This window comes from Mesocricetus auratus, unplaced genomic scaffold (assembly GCF_017639785.1).
Source record: "Mesocricetus auratus isolate SY011 unplaced genomic scaffold, BCM_Maur_2.0 Super-Scaffold_100676, whole genome shotgun sequence".
In the NCBI taxonomy this organism is placed as follows: Eukaryota; Metazoa; Chordata; class Mammalia; order Rodentia; family Cricetidae; genus Mesocricetus; species Mesocricetus auratus.
The window spans coordinates 34,253,429-34,275,821 of record NW_024429266.1 but is presented as its reverse complement, the minus strand read 5'-3'; the positions used below and the strand labels follow the sequence as shown (position 1 = coordinate 34,275,821).

Below are 22,393 nucleotides of genomic sequence, written 5' to 3'. Positions count from 1 at the left end.
GGAAAATAAAAATATGACTACTGTTGTAGAAATGTAGTCAAATCTCCTCATTCTGTGTAATCAAACTATCAGAAGATCATGCTAACTAATCAAAGGTGTCTATATTTATAGCTCAGCACAGGTGTAGGAAACTTCTAACTACTAAAAGAATTTGATTAGCGACTACATATATTCTTTAAGAAGGTGAATTGTGGGGCTAAAGAAATTGGCTGTGTCAAGAACACTTGCTCTTCTTCCAAGAGACCTGGGTTCAATTCCCAATACTCACATGGTAGCTAACTCCAGGTCAGGGAATCCAATACACTCTTTTGGCCTCCATAAAAACCAGGCATGTATGTGGCACATACATGCATGCAGGCAAAACACTCATCAAACACATAAAATTAAAAAAATCTCAAGAAAAATTTTGCCGGGCGGTGGTGGTGCACGCCTTTAATCCCAGCACTCGGGAGGCAGAGGCAGGCGGATCTCTGTGAGTTCGAGGCCAGGCTGGACCGACAGCCTCCAAAACAATACAGAGAAACCCTGTCTCGTAAAACCAAAAAAAAATTTTTTTAAAAGGTGAACTGTATAGTGTGTGAATTGTATCTCAATAAGGCTATTAGATAAGATAAGTAAGATACATGCATGTAGATATACTTATTGGATGTGTGGACATAAAACAGGAATAAAAAATACCAGAACTTTTATATGTTTAGTAGTAACTAGAAAAGTCAAACTGGCTTATGGTCTCAAAATACCAAATCATTATTTATGAAACAAATACATTGTGTATAAAATAAAAGGGTAAATCCTCAAGAAAAATAAAATTTTATGTGCAGATAAAAATTAGTTTGTGAATGTCTGTAGCAACATAACTTCTAACAATAACAAAGGAGAAACAAACCAAATACTGAATGTTAACATAAAACTTGTTATCAGTACAGCATAGAATATTATTTAATCATAAAAAATGAAATATTAGCAGATTCTACAACATAATTATCCATGAAAGCATCATGCTACATGACTGAGAGAAAAAACCATATTCACTCCATCTATATAAAATCTACAGCCAAGTATATATACCCTCCTGAGTCTGTACAATGAAGAGATTATTGTCTATGTTTGGCAGGTTGGAGATTTATGAGACAAACAGGGATTAACTGCTAACAATTATGGTGCAATTACATAAATTTGTGAACTAATGTATACAAAATGACAAATATTATTTTACACAACTCCTCTTATGTGAAGTATACCTCAAAGTCACAGCGACAGAAAGTAGAAAGTAGGATGACAATTACTAGGGCTAGGAGAGGGGAGGATGGTGAAGTAGTGTTTAATGGATACACTTTTAATTTAGAACAGTGATGATGGTTGTTCAAAGTAAATGCCATTGAACTATATGGTTAAAATGACCCCATATTTTATGTACATATAACCACAATTTGTTAAATCTCCTATCATTTAAGAAGGTGAGTTATGCAATATGGGGGCTTTTTTTTTTTTTAGCCACTCCGTTTTTATCAGTGCTGTGTAGATTGAGTAGTAGGAAGCCGTAAGCACTAACAAAACTTAGTACTTACACTGCTGCCTACGGTCTAGGTCTCAGCTTTTACCACCTATTAACACCTATTAACTTAGTCTACCTCACAGTAACACTGACCTAGATGCCACCATACTCATTTCTAACCACTGCAGACAACATTAAGGTTCAAGGATGGTTAAGCAGCTGTCCCAGGTCCCACAACCAGAAGGGTAGAGAAAGGGTTTCTACACTTTACCAGTTGTACAATCTCTCCCACCAAGCCCGAGACTAAATTTGTAAAGCAGTTTTAGTCTCACAGCAACACTGAAAGTGAAAGGTTCAGGCATTACGCTGGCCTGCCCTGTTACCTGGCAGGATGCACTCAGGCAACACTCTGGCCAGCCCAGAGTTCTGTGAGAACCACGCAGGTGCAAAGGACCCCTTTGAAGGACTGACCCCTGCCTCCTTAAGCTCTCTTACACTCTTACTCTCATCTTAATCTGTCTCTCTCTCTGTGTCTGTCTCTGTCTCTCTCTCTCTCTGTCTCTGTCTCTCTCTGTCTCTCCGTCTCTCTCTCTCTCTCTCATAGCTTATCTATCTCTCTCTCTGCTCTGCACGGGTTGGCTACCTCTCACCCCCCTTTCCCTCCCTGTCCACCAATAAACTCCACGTGGGATCGTTGAGTCACAGTTTGTGTCTCCTTACTGGATAAACCTAAACGTTTTAAGAACAGAAAGGAAGGCAGAGATTCCCAATATGCCCTTATATCAATGTGGCTACTTAATAAAAATAGTAACGTATGAGTAGTCATGTTTACAAAAGTAAGACTAGTTAAGGTGTAACCTCAATGGGTAAATTCCATGTCTATAATCATAAAGGCTCTGTGGATCCGCTATAGACTCTCGATAGCATGGAATGAGTCACTGGATGTACCAGGCCAGGACACTAGTCTTGACAGGTTCATTCCCTTACACTACACTCCCAGCCTGAGGAACTGCATCTTATCCTGTGACTTCCATGTCCACAAGTTGATGTCTCCAAATGTGGATCCTCACATGGAAAGCAACACCTACCCCTGAAGTCTGGTACCTTTATTTATGAATACCCATTAGACACACGCTCCAAAGAAAAGGCTCTCAAACATGTGCACAAGGCAAGAGTCAGTGAGGCCTGAGAGATACCACTTGGGAACAGTCTAGCATCAAGACAGTGAATGAAACATTCTGGTGTTTTCCTTGTTTTAAAATGAGAAATACACTGATTACCAAACAGCAGTACTCAAAGGATTAAACCAAGTAAATGCCTGTGGGTACCCATAGGAACCATTTCTAAACTCATGCTTACCCCCTTCTGTAATGAACTTCCTCCTTATCTTGATCTTAAAGATATCCATATTTTCCTACTCTATAAATTCACTGTTTTCATTTTGCTTCCTGTATTACTCCTCAAATTCTGTCAATCCACCTCTGAAATACCTTATTTGTGTCTCTGACCTCATTTATCATAGGCACTGCTTTAAATTTAGGCTCTTATTAGATCTTGCTTAAACCTCAATACAATTTAATTTTCTCTATTTAACATTAATTAGTCCACTATTGTACCAAAATAAAATTATGCTCAAAAACAAAACAAAATCAGATGCATTTTATCCTTTAAATCCTGGTTAACACTAAATCAAAAAAAAAAAAAAACACTTTAACTTGGTATTACCTACCATAGGACCCTTTAAACACCAACTCTCCGCTCCCTTCCCAGCTACATCTACTTATAACCATCCACCTTTTACTTTTTACTGTATGGACTAACTTCTCCAGATGGACTTCAGTCTTTCACATTGTTTTCCCTGCTAAAATACCTCTATTCTTTTTGGAAACATCTTACTATTTCAAAGTATTTAAAGTCGAATCTTATTGAGGACTGCTACTTCTTTACTATGTTAAAAACTACTAGAACAGTGGTTCTCGACATCCCTAATACTGTACCCCTTTAATTCAGTTCCTCATGTTGTGGTAACCCCCCCCACCATAAAATAATTTTCATTGCTACTTCATAACTCTAATTTTTCTACTGTTATGAATTGTAACATAAATATCTGCATTTTCTGATGGACTTAGGTACCTGTGAAAGGGTCATTCAACCCTCACAGGGACCACAACCCACAGGTTGAGAACTTTTGTCCTAGACTATATCTAATGGGTTATTATAAATTTGTGTCATCCTTAGTGTTTAGTGAGAAAGAAGAAAGGGGAGACAATAAGGATCAAGGGAACCAACTATATCTAAAATTTGTAGCTAACCTAAAATTCTACTAGTCAAGGTTTAGTCTTTCATGGAAGACACACCTCAAATTTTAACCAGTAAAATTACACTACTAATCATAGTATTTAAAATAAAATTCTTTCTACTACTGTTTTAATTTTTTAACTAACAATCTGTAAACTATGAAAACCAAGAAATTATTATTCATATTTATAGGATTGAGAAGCAAAGACATGATTTAAGTTCCAAGTTTGACTCAACAAACCACTTCATAGCTGGAGTGTAGCTCAGTGGTATGCTGCCTGCCAAGCATGTGCGAAAATAGAATTTGATACCGAATATCTCATAATAAAATAATTGGGGGATAGAATTTGGTTGATGAGTAATTTGTGGGGGCAAGGTTACTGGAAATTTCATGGGTTTCCAGTGGACAGCCTAGAACTAAAAGAAGATGGAATATCTGATTCTGGCAACTGAGTACCAGACAATTCTAAAGCTGAAAGGTAGGTATCAATTTCTGTTATCATGCCCTGAGATAACAACTAAGAGGAAATGAATTCTATTCAAACGTAGAGAGTAAGATCAACAGGCAACATGATTACACTGCCTGAAAAGCTATGGTGTCTAATCAGTAAGGAGAGTTAAGAATGTAACCCAACACACAAAAAAATATAGATTTATTTATCAGATTTTCTGCAATTTTTTTCACTTGAGTAGTTTTAGAATGGGACCTTTAGGATGATGTGTCACAATGTCAAAAGGTTGGACATGTCTGGTAGACTAACTTCTGCTTATCTGAGGGTTTGACAATCAAACTCCAATTCAAATTTCCAGAAAATGAGCATGAGAAAAGTATTGTCTGTTTGGGAGCGTAGATAAAAACCAACTAATTCTTACAGAAATGCACTACATACTTTAAGTAGAAGAATGACTTTGCCAGGACACTGTATTTATGAGGGGGGAGGGGGAGGGAGGGAGGAAGGGAGGAAGGGAGGTAAGAAATTATGATAGATGACAATGCTCCCCACAAGAACCACAAACTAATAAAACCCCAGTACCAGTCATGAGTAACATTCTCAAGTGGTTGGTCAGATTAGTCCAAATGACTCCCAAAACAGTATAGGCTATTGTTATTTCCTTGGTTGCCTCTCAGAGATTGAACGTAAATCCCAAGATACTGCACACTTAGGAAACAGGACTCAGATTATTCAAGCCAGATCTAACCAGGAAGACTCCTTACTTCAGTTTAGCTCCCATCGTACCAGAATGTACTATGTGAGCTACCAAGGGGGAGCAGAAATTAACAATCCCACCCAATTGGGTTTGATACCTATGAATTACAACAATGACCACCACAACAAAGTATCTGTAAAGGTGCAATAGTGGCTCCCACATGTTGTTGGTAACCAACACTGTCTAAGACCTACTCATGCCCAGTACTATTAGCCAACTACCTATGGCTAGTGAGGCATGCTAGACCACTATAACTTCTTAACTATATACTCTAAATTTTATCCTTACACCCACAGATCAGTATAGCTATCACCCCTCATCAAAGAAGTTTCTCTTCACAGCAAATAAAACCATTACAGAAAACTGCAACTGGAGAATAAAAAAAAAAATCAATAGATTATGTGGTACCTGGTGCCAGTGCACACATCTGAATTACAGCTCCAGCATAAATAACTTAGGGAACATTCTGGAAGAGGGAAAAATCAAAATACTAGGAAGTCTGCAGTGTGATAGCTTCTCTTAGAACAACATAAACAATAACTGAATGATGTCAGTAGCACTAGACATGCTAACAAGGAAAGGGAAAAAATCTCATAGGGTCCCACCCCTAGGACAAAGCACTACAAGCAATTAATGACTATTGTGAGAGGGAGAACTAACCTCTCCCAAGGACAAGTCCCATAACTAGTTATCTAATACAAAGCTGTCAGTCCTGAAACCGTTTATCCACGAACAATAAAAATGTACTCCATCGGTTAAATTTCTGTATTTGTCCATATATAGAAATATAAATATGTAATAATAATAAACAAAGAAAAAGAGGCTATCAAATTGGGGTGGGACATTAGATGGAACACAGGAGGGGCTGGCAGGGAAAAAAGGAAAAGGGATAAAATAATATAATTATAATTAAGACTGTAAAATCAAGAAAGAGAAGGGGAGAAGAAAAGGGACAGGACAGGAGAGAGAAGGAATATCAAGTCAGGGGAAGAATAGAGGAGAGCAAGAAAAAAGATACCATAATAGAGGGAGCCATTATAGGTTAAAAGTGAAATCTGGTGCTAGGGAATGTCCAGAGATCTACATGGTTGACCCCAACTAACAATCTAAGCAAAAGTGGAGAGGCTACCTTAAATGCCCTTCCCCGATAATGAGATTGATGACTATCTTATATGCCATCCTAGAGCCTTCATCCAGTAGCTGATGGAAGCAGAAGCAGGCACCCACAGCTAAACACTGAGCTGAACTCTGGAATCCAGTTGCAGAGAGGGAGGAGTGATGAGGGGTCAAGACCAGGCTAGAGAAACCCACAGAAACAGCTGATCTGAACAAAGGGTTGCTCATGGACCCCACACTGATAGCTAGGAAACCAGCATAGAACTGTTCCAGACCTCCTGAACAAGGTCTGATTAATCTACGGGGCCTCTGGTAGTAGATCAGTATTTATCCCTAGTACACGAATGGACTTTGGGAGCCCACATAGAGGGGTACTCTCTCAGCCTAGACACACGGGGGAGAGTCTAGGCCCTGCTCCAAATGATATGACAGACTTTGAAGATGCCCCAAGGAAGGCCTCACCCTCCCTGGGGAGCAGAAAGGGGATGGATTAGGGGGCCAGTGTGGGGCATGGGAGGAGGAGAGGGAGAGGGAACTGGGATTGACATGTAAAAGAAGCTTGTTTCTAATTTAAATAAATAAAAAAATTAATGTAAAATGAATGAAAAATTTAAAAACATATACTTTAGGGCATTTGACATAAATTCAGTTAAAATAAACAAAAATATTCAAGTAATTTTATATTAATTATATTTAATAATTAGGAACTGTTATCTACTTTATACTTAAATCTAATAAGAAAATTAAAAAGCAAGTTATTTTTGTAACTACATATTAAGGATAAAAATCTAGGTTAAGAATTTATGAACAAATATACAGCACCAAAATGAAATAAGAAACGGAACAGATAAATAATAACAGGTTAAGTTTTTAAGTCATCTAGAATTTAAAAAAATAATCACTGAAACAAAGTCACCTGCTCAAAAAAGAAACAGGATATCTAAGATAAAATATAAATGATTTAAGCAATCAAGTAATGTCAATGAAAATAAATATTTCTAAATGTAATCAAATTCTATATGAAACCAATCTTTAAGGGTTCTACTAAAAAATAGTACAAGGGCTGAATGTGGTGGTGCACGCCTTTAATCTCAGCACTTAGAAACAGTGGCTGGTGTAGCTAAGTGAGTTCAAGGCCAGCCTCGTCTACATGGCAAGACGCTTTCCTCAAATAATAAATAATAATGCTAATAAAAATAAAAACCAGAAAACTAAGTCTTTTAATGCAAAATGATCTATTTAACTAATAAAATATAAACGCAATATTCTAGTAAGAGTAATAATTTTATTTTTATTTCATACATCCCCATAGAACAATGTGAGGTGCACTCTCACCCTGAACAATGTGAGGTGCGCTCTCACCCTGAACTCTTGGGGAAGGATCTAGGCCCTGCCCTATATGAAATGACAGACTATGGATACCCCCATGGAGGGCCTCACCCTCCCTGGGGGAATGAGGGGATAACGGGGGGGGGGAGTTGGGGGGAGGGCACGGGAGGAAGGGGAGGGAAAGGGAGAGGGACCTGGAACTGACTTGTGAAGCAACCTTGTTTCGTATCTAAATTTAAACTGGAAAATAAAATAAAATAAAATAAAGAGAAAAAAATCTAATGAAATTTTAAGATTTCATTGAGTAATAATACAAACAAAATAAAACTTATAAAAAAACATTCCATACATAATTACCTAATAATCTTAAGAGCTTTAATTAATTAAAAAATTAATATAAGATAAGCAACTCATTTCACTTACTACTAACAACAATCCTAATGACAGTATTAGGTCTGGGGATATAGATCAACGGGTAATGCCCTTGACACACATAAGAACCTGTTAAATTCTCAAAACACACAGAAAGTAGGACACAGTACTAAATCACCTATAATCCAAAGGGCTCCTACAGGGAGATGAAAGTCAAAAATAAAGGAATCCCAGGTGCTCACAGGCCAGCCAGCAGCCTGGAATACATGGGAGTAGTGGAGACAAGGGAAGGATGGGACAAAAGGAGATCCTGTGTCAAACATGGTAGAAGGTGAAGATTCACACCAAAGGTTGCCTCTGATTTTCACAAACTACACATGAATGTATGTATGTATGTATGCATACATACACAGAGAGACAAAAAACAAAAACATGTTTTATTATCATCTCATATTTTACTTAAGAAGAAATAAAAGATTAATTATATCCCATGAAAATAATCTGTAATACATCTGAAATAAGTAAATCAACAGTAAACAAGATCCTCATTAGTGAAATTTTAATGGAGAAAAAAATGTAAAGAACTTTAGTATATAATAAAGCATTTTAACATTTCAACATAATAGTGTCAAAGCATCAAAAAGAAGGATAAAAGTATATACTAAGCCATAAAAAATGACAAAGAAAATGGAAAGCACATATTCTATGTTCACTACAACTGTAAATCTGTACATCAAGAAAAAATAATATAAATGTAAAGAATTATATTATATTTTATCTTATTGCTTAATTTCATAAAAACTGTTTTGAATATTTGAACAGGGGTATGACTATCATATAACATTTATTATTAAGAATTTTTCCTCAATTTGTTAATATACTTTATAAACTAACCTTGGAATTCTTGAAACCCTAGTTCTCCCAAAATATGGACTGATTTGTACTCATGTGTTAAAGTACTAACGCTACCAAAACCAGAGCCAAAGCATTTAAAAAAGTACTTATGGTTTTGTTTTGTTTTTATAAAGCCATAAAAGGGTGGGGTTCTAAGCTACCAGAACCACTGCCTATACACAGACAACAAGAGACACAGAGGGTTCCCATACACAAAGAAAAGGGCAAAAAGCTAAAGGCTTCAAGGAAATCAACCTCATAATACCTGAATCTTGAATTTAACCATAAAAAACAAATTCTGGTTTAGGCCATGTAGCTTTGGTATTTTGTTATAGCAGCCCTAACAGACTAATACACCCAGAATGCACTTATTTAAGTTGCAATAAATATATACATATATGCTAAATAAATCTAAAGAATCAGAAACACATAACAAAGTATTTAAGCTCATTGCTTATATCACTTTAAACACTTATACTATATATGTAGCACCTTATGAAATTATATTATTTCACTTATGTTCTTTTTGATTTGGTTATTGATTCCCTAGGATAACTAAAGATGAACTACTAAATAAAAAGTATGCTATATTTCCAACACCTAGCACAATGTCTCAGAAACTTGATAGTTATTTAGCAATATGAAATCTGCCTTCCAAAAAGGCTTATATTATAAAAATTGTTAAAATTTGAAATGATGAACTAAAGAAACTGTTCAGTGGCTACTGTACTTGGTCTTGCAGAAGACCTGCATTTGATTGCAAACACCTACATGCTGTTTAATATCATCTATAATTCCAGTTTTAGAGGATCCATCACTCTCTTCTGGCCTCCACTGGCACAGATATACATGCAGGCAAAACACATACAGACAAAATCAATACTTCTTTTTAAAAAATTAATAGGATTATTAAAACTACCTACAAAAAACTTAAATCTCCTAAGATTCAACTTAAGGAGTTTTTAAAAATAAAACCAGGGACAGAGGTTTTAATTATTATTATGACATCATAAAAAGTAAGTTACAACCAGAAATGAGAATTACACATACTCTCCTTTCATATATATAAAAATAAACATTAATCATATACTCATTCATACACACACATACACACACACAGAGGTACATTTTAAAGCCTTCATTTTCCTTTTCACCTAGTGACAGAAAAGAAATAATTGACAAATGAAATAACTCCCAAGACCCTATTTTTCAAAATATGCAATAGATACACAAAGTTAATGCATTTCTTCTTATTCACACAGCTATAAGAGGCAACTCTGTAGACTATATGGAATTGTGTGCACATAATATGACATTATCTGCTTATATTTCTTGTGCGATTCAACTGTGTTCCACTAGTAAAAAGATATTTACTCCATGCTCAGACATGGACACAAGCATCTGGAACTATTTTAACTATAAGAAGTTTTGTTATTTTATATCATCACTGATCCATTTTCTTGTATCATCTGAAGATATCCCACAATGGGAAGGTTGAATGCTGAATGTGAAAGCACTGAAGCACTGAGTTTCTTCTTTTTGTTCAGAGACCTTGAGTATGACTCATTTCATGCCTATAACCATCTTAAGCAATAAGATGAGAAATTATTCCTTATTTAGTTCAGGACATACACACGCCCAAAACAAGTATAAATCCATATAATTTCAAACTATTACAATTTATTTTCAGAAAATTCAACAATAGGTATCCTTTCTTCACAAACAAAAACTGTATCTCTGTATATAAGTTGTTTTACTATTACTATGATAAACCACCACGAGCAAGGCAACTTATAAAAGAAAGCTTTTTTTGTTTTGTTTTTTGAGATAGTGTTTCTCTGTGTAACAGCTCTGGCTGTCCTGGAATTTACTCTTAGACCAGGCTGGTCTCTGTAGACCAGGCTGATCTGCCTACCTCTGCTTCCCAAGTGCTGGGATTAATGACATGCACCACCATCGCCCAGAAAAAGGAAGCATTTAATTGGGCTTATAGTTTCAGAGTTAGAGCCAATATTGGCAGAGCAAAAGAGACAGGAACAGCTGAAAGTTCACATATGAAATCCCAAAGTCTCCAGTGACACACCTTCTCCAACAAGGTGACACTTCCTGATCCTTCCCAAATGGTCCTCCAACTAGGGACCAGTTATTCAAACATATAAGCCTATGGAGCCATTCTCATTCAATTCACTATAATATTCTTTTAAATAATTATATATATATATATATTTAATGACTGCTCTGAGCCAGGTAGTTATTTTTTAATGTTTATGACATATTAAGTTACTTAATGCTGTTTATATCTTACTGTTCATATTAATGAAGGAAAGTTATCCTAGTAGGCTTCAGATTCAGAAATAACTATAAATTTCTTAATGAATTCCTAAAGATATCTGTATTATTTATTCTATAAAATGACAAAATAGCACATCTGAATATACTTCTTTAATTACTGGAATTGAAACTGTTTTAAAAAGCACCTTAAATTTGAATAATTTATGTTCCTACATGCACTGTTATTCTAAGAATGGATAACAGAAGAGAGTAACAAGTTGGCACATTTTACGTTTCCATTTGATCATTAATATATGTGAAGTAGGGGAACAGCACTGAGCACATTGAAAATAATCAAAAACAGCTTATAATATTTGTTAAAAACTTAAAGTAAACTGAAAGGGCCCCCAAATGTATGTGTATTGTTTATGTGTGTGTATATCTTATTTATAGTTCTCTCATCAACTGTACACATTAACTGTTAAGAAGTACCAGTTCTCTGAATTTATTTTAAATTATTCTGCAGTATTTAGGTCATCTGTGTTTACCTGGCAACTATACAGATATACTAGGACCTAAGAAACAACCTAGTCCTTCAAATTTTTAATGGAATGTTTACGGAGGCCTCAAGTGAGAAAGATTTTATCTCTCGGTAATTATCTATTTGCCAAAGGTAAGATAACTCCATAAACTTGCTACGCAAGGGAATATTTATGGAAGATGAGATTTAGAATATTAAAATTTGAGTATTCAAGTACTTAGAAAATTGCATTTTTAGGTATGTAACCTTTCTGTATTCTTCAATTTTATTTTAAAAGAAATTAAATCAAGTTTGAATAACAAAATTCTTCAACAATCCCCACAATTTTAGAGACTTAAAATCTTTGTTGAAATGGTTAGCATACTAATGAATAATTAGCTAAAACTGTCTTAGTGCTAAGGGCTTATCAGAAAAGTTATTTCTACTGAATGAGAATAAAATCAAGGTTCTAAGACTAAGGTTCTTCGGGGGGGTGGGGCCGGGGCAAAGCTACAACTTACTTGACTCATATGATACAGTCAACCATTCCCAAGGCAATCAGATGATACAATTAAAAAGTTGTGCTTTTTGAGTCTAACAATACTATAATTGACATGAGATATAGTTTTTAATTTAGAAAATTCATAAATGAGATTTCCTTTTAAATATGATGACCTAATATTTGAAAAAAGACTCATCAGATCCTGATAACTCAAACATATCTATATTTTGCCATCTGAACAAAAAAAATTGAAGATCTGCATTCCTGTCTTCCACATTCACATTAGAATTTTATGACACAGCTAAATCAAATCCCAATTGACTAAGAGCTATTGGGGTAAAACTCTATCCACATAGATTTCTGGAATAATATTTATTAATTTAAAAATAAATTTATGGAAAGATAATAGAAATATTTATTTAATTCTCAACTACTTGGAGAAAATTATTTTATTCTAAGCTGCATTTTACCTGAAAAAGTGGTCAGTGACAATTATGGTTAGAAGTTTTTCTTATATAGATCCCAAGAATTCAAAAACTGACATCATAAAAACTTTCATAACCAAACCAATTCAATTTTACTCTATTTATTATCATTCATTGAAAAATAGTTTTGGAAGCTGAATTATTAATTATAGAATGTTATTTAAATAAATTTCTGTTATAATAAATACAATAAATACAAATGGTTTGGTTTCTTCTAAAAATCAAGATTTTTTTCAGTAGTAATTAGGTATACACCATCCTTCCCACTACCCTTATTCACCATAATATACCTTCTTCTACTGGCTCATTGGTTGCTTCTCCTTTTAGATTCAGCATCCTGGAGAAGCCACTGGAAAGAGTAGAGAAAATGCCATGGATGAAATATCCCTGTTGTTCAGACTCCACTGACCCCAGTGAATTCGGCCATGGTCTCATAAACCTGATACTACAGCAGGGCTCTGGCTCTGAAACGGACCTGGTGAATGGAGCCCGAAGTGATTGGGTATTAACCAGGTTCAGTTTCTCTGTTGATGTCCCAGGGATCTCATGAGCAGAGGAAGAGGCATTAGTACCCATTGTCTCTGGCAGGACCTTTTGCCGGGGCTCATCCAGGTCTCCATTAATATTTTGCAGTCTTTCCATTTTGTTCCCTTTCTTCCTAAAGCCAGGCTGATTCTGCCACCTATAAGCTTCCAGTGGCTTTTCCAGATTGGAAACAGCATATTCATTTTTCTTCCTCTGGCTTTTAAATGAATCACACCATGGATGCATCTTTAAACTTGCTCCTATCTCTGAATTTGCATAAGCAGGTTCTGACAAAGATCTTCCATAGCTTGGAGGACAAGGTGAGGTTTGTTTCTTAAAGATGTTTATCTTCCAGGACTCCATTTTCCAACCTTTCTACACTAAGTTTCTTCTGCTCTGTGTCTTTACCATTGAACCACACTTGTCCGTGTAGTCCAAAACATGTGACTGTCTAAGCAGCTTCTGTGTGGCTTTGAACCACAACAGATGTTGCTGCTTAAGAGCTGGTGTCATGTTATTACCCATTTTCCCAGATCTCCAAAACCTCAGCAGCACCTAAAAAACCTCTGGCCTGAAGCAAATTTTCTTCAGAAGAGAAAGAAAAGTTTCCCAAAGAATCTTTATTCTTCTTACAGTAGGTTAAATGTCTGTCCTATTTCAGAAAATTATTTTTTTTAAGAAGTGAAAAAGAAGTGTCAAAAAAAAAAAAAACAACAAATCCCACAAGCAATTATGGACCAACAGCAATTAGTTCACTAAACAAATGACAACAGATTAAAAATAGATTGTGGAATAATTACTTAAGAAAAAAATGAAAGAAAAAAAACTTACTAAAAGTCCATGTTTGGAGTGGCAGCTTCTTGAAGTTTTCCAATGTGTATTTCAGAAATTTAACTTAAAGCAAACTGATACTACTTATGCTATAATCACTTGCAGTGTTACTACATACTGCCTTCTACCTAACAGGTCAAATCACAGACTACTTCAAGCTGGCTGGGGAAAAGGGGAAAGAGAGAGGGAGAGGCAGAGGGGGAGAGAGGGAGGGAGGGGGAGAGGGGGAGAGAGGATGGGAGAGATAGTGGGAGGGGAGAGGGAGGGAGGGAGACAGACAGACAGACAGACAGACAGACAGACAGACAGACAGACAGAGAAGTTCATGCCATTTTAAATGTAAATATATTACAGAGGACTAAAAAAGCATAAATGGGAGGAAAGGGGCAGATATAGACAATATTTGTTATAAAGCACTGTAAGGGAAAAGAAAAGCTGAATCCAGTTGCCTTACAGATGCTAAGCAAGTAAGTACCCTACCACTGATACAGCCTTAGTCCCTAAAAAAGAAACTCTTGAGGCAAGTTCTGTGGCAACTGAAAACACGGGAACACACATACTTTAATAATTTGTAGAAGGAAAAGTTTGCTATGCAAATCTAATTGGAGTAAGTTAGCTGGAAAAACACTATCATTTAACCAAAGTTATTCCTTTCTTACTCTTCCTGCTTCTTACAACTTTCTAAAGAGCTGACTGTTTAACATTTTGTTAAAGCAAATACCTTATACTGAACCAAGATCACGACTGCCAAAAGTTGGGCTAGTTGTATTTTTTCAACAGTCTGCCCATAAACCCCTGAAAATAAGGGTTTCAAATGGAAAGCCTGACAGACTTCAGACCACCAATAAAAGAGATACAGCAGAGCAATCAAAGTTACTTTGTAAATTACTGAGAAATGATTTCATCTGGCAAACATAAAAACTACCCATTTATTTATAAAATGTGTACAATAAAAAAACAGTTCTCACACTAAGTATTTCTACTATTATAGCAGGAATAGTAAAGAAATTTTACATATTTCTTCATTTCAGCATATCAAATATTCTATTATTTCCATTATCACAAAGACAAATTCAATTTTCTTTGTTTACAAAGTATCCAAATTTACTAATTTGTATAATAAAGAAGTTGAGATATTTGGGTTTCTTAAATACACAATATACCAAATTAAAGGGTCCCAAAATCATATAAATTTACCTGCATTTAAAAGTAATACAGGGAGCCGGGCGTTGGTGGCGCACGCCTTTAATCCCAGCACTCGGGAGGCAGAGGCAGGTGGATCTCTGTGAGTTCGAGGCCAGCCTGGTCTACAAAGTGAGTTCCAGGACAGCCTCCAAAGCCACAGAGAAACCCTGTCTCGAAAAACCAAAAAAAAAAATAAAAATAAAAATAAAAATAAAAGTAATACAGGGAAGATGAGAGATGGGGAAAGAGGGGACACTGGGATTGGTACATAAAATGAAAAAAAATTAAATATAAAAAAGAAACAAACTTATACAAAGAAACAACAGATCATATCCTAACCTCTCTTCATGATAAAGCACATTGTCCACAACATTGATGTGATAGTATACCTAAATAAAACTCAGCAATGAAAAGCTATAAAAGTATGAGAAGATATCTGTATGATCTACAATAAAACAAAGAGCTTTTAAGATGTAGAAAGCAAGTAATTATGAGTTCATATATTTAAAAACTTCTGGCCAATAGAAGGCTCCACTAATAAAACTGATAAGCAAGACCAAAATGGCAGAAACATTCACAATATAAACATCTTAAACCATTTTATTTTCCCACAAGCTTATTAAAAAGAAAACCAACTTTTTAAAGTAAATAAAAACCCTTCACAAAAACTTAAGCTAGGTAGGATGGCACATTCTTAAACTTGTGGGCTTTAACGGCTAGGCTCACAACCAAAAAACATTCTTAAACTTGCAGCACTTGGGAAACCAAGAGAGAAAGATGTGAACTTATATCTCATTTTTACTAAATTATGACCAATAAACATATGAAAAATTATTTAACCTCATTAGTAGTTAAAGAAATGCAACAGAGTTGAAATAAGACATTACCCACTCTAGATGGTAGTGATGGGGTTTAGCAAATAGAACTGCCAAATTATTATCAGAATCATAGACATGCTATTATTTCAGGTTTTTTTTTTTTGAGACAAGGTTTCTCTGTGTAGCTTTGTAGACCAGGTTAGCCTCAAACTCACAGAGATCCACCCACCTGCCTCTGAGTGCTGGGATTAAAGGCACGCAAATGCCCAGCTTAGAAGTCTATCTTAAATTCAACACACATTTATAACATGATTAAGCAATTCTGTTATAGATATTTTTACCAGAACCTTTAAAATACATTTGCTTATACCTAAATGTTCATAATCATAGCAGCTTTATTTAAAATACCTATACAACAACAGAAAGAATACAAATGTGTACAGGGGTAAAATGGATAAATTGTGGCATTTTCATACAATGGAATATTGCTCAGCTTGAGAAACACTGGCAACTAATTCATAAAACATAGATGAATCCTACAAATATTATTCCAACAAAAAATGCAACACAAAAAGTACATACTATCTAAATTTCATTTAGATGTAGTTATAAGCCTGATTTAAAAAAAACAAAAACAAACAAACAAAACCACTGTAGAAAGAAAGGAAACAAAGAGGGGAGAAGACAGAAAGGAAAGCAAGGAGAGACGGAAGGAGGGGAAGTAGTTCCAGTGAAAGAGGCAGTGTTAACCAGAAAGGGAAAGAAGTGGACTTTAGGATAATGAAAACTTTCTACATACTTCTAGATACAGATGTAATTGTATTCATGTCTGTATTCATTAAGAAAATCTAATTATTCACTTAAGATTTAAATGATATATATCAGGTGATGGTGGTGCATACCTTTAATCCCAGCAGTTAGGAGGCAGAGGCAGGAGGAACTCTGTGAGTTTGGGGCCAGCCTGGTCTACAAAGCAAGTTCTAAGACATCTAAGGCTACACAAAGAAATCCTATCATGAGGATTAAAAAGCAATACTGAACTCTACTCAGTGGGTTTGCTTATTCTGTATCAAAACCATGTTCTGTGTACCCAAGGATTAAGAGAAGTTGCAATTGCATGGAAGAAAATGATGTACAAAGGGCAAATGAAATAAATGAACAAATAACTGAATCTCACTAAGGAAACAAACTGACACTATGTGCCTCCTGAGATAATTAACTGTGAAGCATATAACATGACCTCATATTAATATACAAAATATAAAGAAAATCACACTGAAAACCCCAAACTGAAAACCATTCTAATGGGTGTGCTAGGCGTGTAGCTCTACAACAGAACGCTAGCCTAGTGTGTACAAGGCCCTGGGTTTGACTCCTTATAGCCTTCCTAAAAATGGGAAAAATAAAAAGGAGAAGAAAATAGCAATAAATGCATTTTACAAAAATAATTTATTGCTTCTAAAACTCAAGGAAACACAAAAACTATGGAACTGATTTCTCATTAAAGCAGACTTAAGATAGATGATTGAAAGTAATGCATGATCTATGTTTCATCCTGGATGTAGAAAAATAGCTATGATAAACATTATTAGAGAAACAGACAAAATTTAATACACACTATGCAACAGTTAATAAGGTTATTATCAATGTTTAAAAAAACTTTTCATTTTAGGGCTACAGAGATGGCTCAATGGTTAAGTGTACTGGTTGCTCTTCCCAAGGACCTGGGTTCAATACCCAGCACCCACATGGTAGTTCACAACTATTTCTTCCAGGTGATCCAGTTACTCTAAGGTAACCAGTCATACACTTGGTACAGATTCACATGCAGCCAAAACATCCACATACATGAAAAAAATTAAGTAGAGCACAATCAGCTTTTGTTAAAGATAGTTAATAGTATACCAACATGCTGGAATAATATACATCAAAAGAAAAACCTGTGATTTAGGATAGAATTTCAATTTTAACTTCTGTAGTAAATTTCATAATAAATGCATATTTTTCTGTTTCTGAAAGCATAAAGCCTTAGTAAACACATACTTAAAGTCTACTCAGAGAACAAGTAAAAACTTTTACACTTAGAGATGTGGACAAGTCATCACAGATCAACCTTAGACAAGTTTTCAATAATCCAACAAAGCCAGAAAGAAGAGAACAGCTATCTACAGTTAACTAACAGCAAAAAGACAAAACATACCCAATTTCCATTTTAGGATTATAGAACATGCATAATTAGCTTATTTTCAACTTATCTACAGGTACAGTTGAGAATTCTGACTTAAACATAGATATAAAGTTTAAATTTTAGTTATTCTAGCATTATTTAGTTTAGGTTCTATAAATTTCTTATAGTTTAAAATAGAATATGAGCATTTCATGATATTTTTATAGACTTATTTCAACTTAGCAAAACAAATAGAGATGAAAAGGCAGAATGTAAGTTCCTCTGTTTACCAACAGTCTGCCACTACTTCCTATCTGATAACATACTGTAGTGATAGAAATTCTATTCTACTTAGCCCATAAGCTCTGTTGTGTTGAAATACATAAGCTATGCTAAATTAACAATATAATTGTTAGTAAAACATAAGAAAGTATACTGCTTATATCAATTCACAAAAATCTTTAAAAATAGGATTTAATTTCTACTAACCAAAAGACGTCTCTCAAAAATACAAAGTCCTTGTTTATAGGAAGTCAAGCAATTAATAACAAAACATCCCCTTCCCATCTCCTATCACTGGGGCACATCTGCTTCCCGATGGAACACTTCCTGTGGGGGGGGGGACCTACCTCTTTTCTAAGAATCAGAACTAAGAGGCACACCTTACACATACACATCTGCCTCTCACTTCAGAGACAAAAATATCTCGAAGGCCAAACACTGATTTTTAAACAGACAAGAATTGGAATCCATTTATTTTTAAAATTCAAAAAAAATATTTAAATAAAAAAAACCTGGATAACTCCTACTCCCAAACTATCCTCTTTCATTAAACACCCCCTCTCCCAAAGACTTTCACTGTTCCCACAGCCTCCAATCTCATCTCCCTTCTTCAGGTTTCTAAATGTTTATAGAGATTTTTCAAAGCTTAGTCCTTGGCACTATCTGTCTATATTCATGTCATTCACCATTATCACATCTATTTATACTGTCAGTTCAAACCTTGTACCAAGAGTCATTCAGGTTAATATTTTCTGATATCTCTGATTCAAATGCATAAAATCTAACCTGTTTTCTTTTCTTTTAAGATCTGGTTTCACTCTCATAACACATCCAGTCAGGTGTACACCCACAACTATTAGTGATTTTCTTCTTTCACCATTCAGTATCTAATACCATTTCCTCTAAATCAATGCAAAATAATCTCTCACTTAGATTACAGTACATGTCTAAATTAGTCACATGTAAAGCATTTTCTTGTTTTAGTGAGAATATCTCCCAGTAATGATGGTGGTTGTATACTTGTGCAAGCATATCTATAATCTCTACTTCAGGAAGCTGATGGGGAGGGCTATTTGAACTCATGAGTTTAAGATCAACCTAGGCAACACATACAGAGGGGGGGCAAGAGAGGCAAAAGAGGAGAGAGATTGATTTATGCATTGATAGACAGAAAATTACATCTTTAAAATATTAAAAATTCAGTTTACTCTACCTTGTTTAAAATATTTCAGTGGCCTCCCACTATCCTTCTGATGAGACAAAATTCTTTGATATCCTGATCTGTATTTATTTCATAGCTTCAAGCTCTTCCTTAAAGACACAAGAGTCTGTCTGTCAGTCCTTCCTACTTACCACTTTCCTTCAGAGAACAGGGATTCTATTGTACACCCTGCACCTAGATAACATAGGACCCTCGGTTCCTTGTAATCTTGCTTCTGACTGCAGCTGAAGCCTCACTTTCTGCAGGAAGTTTTTCCTAATCAGGTCAGAATCACCTGCGATTGCTTTCTACTGTAATCATTCCATGCTGCTCACAGACCAGGCAAGGCTTTATTTCTCTGCTATCTCCTATGACAGTGCTGATACCAACTGTCCTGCCATACATCCAGGTCCCTAGGACAATCTATAATGTCTGCTTAGGGACAGAAAATGCCCAAGGGGTAGCTTTTCTCCAGCTGTTCAGCTTCTATTCCCTAGAAAAGCCAATGTTCACTGGATTTCTCTAATTGCCAGTGAGGAAAGTTCTGCCTAGACACAGTCTTAATGAATGCATGTGAGGAGCCGCCCTCGCTATCGCTATTGCCGTTAGAAGATGGCGCTGATATCCACTGTCAGTTGGAGTTAACTGTCGCTGTCAGTTGGAGTTAACTGTCGCTGTCAGTTGGAGTTAACTGTCGCTGTCAGTTGGAGTTAACCGTTTAAACTGTGCCTCTCCCGTGACGTCATCTGGGGTGATGTGCAAACCACCAATCCCGGCTCTACACATCTCACTCGGAGCTCCTAGGCTTATATAAGGGGCTGGGTTTCTTAGCTTGGGGTCTCCCTCTAAGAAGCTGATCATCTATCTCTCAAGATGCATTAAAGCTTTACTGCAGAAGGATCCGAGTGTTCTGCGTCGTTCTTGCTGGCGAGACGGTAGCGCGGGACATCTGGTGCCGAAACCCGGGAACTCTTCAACATCGCCGGCGCCGCGGGAGACCCCTCGGAAGACGGGGCGGATTCAGAACTGCAGGGACGTAGGTTCAGAGAGGTATGCTTTATCCTGAACAACCCTTTTCTCGACTTTGGCCTTAGTTTGTCATCACCGTGGGACGGGTCAGTGGAGGCTTTGGTGCTAGTCCTGTTTGTCCTTCTCCTTCATCGTGGCTGGTGCTGACAGAACGGCGCTGTCCATCTGGCGCTGTCCGTCTGGCGCTGTCCATCTGGCGCTGTCCATCTGGCGCTGTCAGTCTGGCGCTGTCAGTCTGGTGCTGTCAGTCTGGTGCTGTCAGTCTGGTGCTGTCAGTCTGGTAACGGAGTTGAGCGCGTTTTTAGATAAGCTGTCAGCGCGATGGGGTCGTCACAGTCAGTGGTTACAGCCTTACAGACTGTGCTAAAACAAAGAGATCTTAAAATTGCACCACGAACACTTCAAAATTTTGTGAAGGAGGTAGATAGAGTGGCACCATGGTATGCTTGTTCCGGGTCCCTCACTGTGGCCTCATGGAACAAGCTAGGTAAAGAACTAGACAGGAAGCATGCAGAAGGAGATCTCTGCTTAGGTACCAAAGCCATTTGGAAGCTAGTTAAAAACTGCTTGGAGGATGAGGCCTGTCACCCTGCTATAATAGAAAGTCAGGGAACCTTAGAGGAAGTTCAGGATAGCATGTCAGAAACTGAACGGAGTGAGAGAATGGGAGCTCGCAAAAGAAAAGACATGTCTAAGAAAAAAGGCCCTCCCCAGGAAGTTAAGAAAGGGGAGAGAAAGAAGGGAGTTATCATTCACCCCTTAACAAATCTAAGAAAAAGAAAAAGCCAGAATCTAGTCTATACCCTGCAGTAGAGCTAGAAGCCTTGGAGCTAGATAATTCTGATTCTGACACTCTGGATTCTAGCGAAGAAGGTGGTCTAGAGGAGGAGGTGGCACGGTATGAGGAAAAAAGATATCACCCTGATAGACACCGGCCACTGAAAACAAAAATGAATGTGAGGCCACCGCCTATAAATCCGGCGGGCTCACGCCCCTCAGCGCCTCCGCCATATGAGCTTCGGCTGAATACTGGTACTGACTCCTTTTTACCTTTAGAGGAACGGAGAAAAATACAAATGGCTTTTCCAGTATTCGAGAATGTGGAAGGCGGAAGAGTACATACCCCGTAGATTACAATCAAATTAAAGAATTGGCCGAATCCGTTCGTAATTATGGGGTCAATGCTAACTTTACCACATTACAGGTGGAAAGGCTTGCTAATTTTGCCATGACTCCCACTGACTGGCAAACGACAGTGAAAGCAGTGCTTCCCAACATGGGACAATACATGGAATGGAAGGCTCTCTGGTATGATGCAGCCCAGGCACAAGCTAGAGTTAATGCCACGGCTGAAGATGAGAATCAGAGGCAGTGGACATTTGAAATGCTGACAGGTCAGGGTCAACATGCCCTTAATCAAACCAACTACATCTGGGGCGTCTATGGTCAGGTGTCGGCCGCCGCTATTAAAGCATGGAAGGCCCTCACAAAAAGGGAGAGTCCAGTGGACACCTTACAAAGATTGTCCAAGGACCCCAAGAGCCATTTTCAGACTTTGTGGCCAGAATGACAGAGGCCGCCAGTCGCATCTTTGGTGATTCAGAACAAGCTATGCCCCTGATTGAGCAACTTGTCTATGAACAAGCAACCCAGGAATGTCGAGCGGCTATCGCCCCTCGCAAAAGCAAAGGTTTACAAGATTGGCTCAGAGTGTGCAGGGAGCTGGGGGACCCCTAACCAATGCAGGACTAGCTGCCGCCATTTTACAAACGCACAGGTATAGAGATTTATCTAATCGAAAAGCTTGTTTTAATTGTGGGAGAATGGGGCACCTTAAGAAAGATTGTCAAGCCCCTGAAAGAAC

At 36.8% G+C, this 22,393-nt stretch overlaps 1 protein-coding gene across 5 annotated transcripts in view; it reads right to left on the bottom strand.

The window, feature by feature from the left end:
* Positions 1-22,393, bottom strand: part of Rasal2 (RAS protein activator like 2) — a 254,408-nt gene that overhangs the window by 161,907 nt on the left and 70,108 nt on the right. Inside the window, exon 1 of one of the 5 annotated variants that reach the window (XM_040738704.1) lies at positions 12,782-13,649. The exons of 3 other annotated variants lie outside the window; for them this stretch is intronic. In XM_040738704.1, the coding sequence (XP_040594638.1) occupies positions 12,782-13,379 (598 nt within the window). In that variant the 5' untranslated portion in view covers positions 13,380-13,649. Of the gene's footprint in view, positions 1-12,781; positions 13,650-22,393 lie in introns of those variants that run through there. One more of the 5 variants, XM_040738705.1, reaches the window with a different exon arrangement.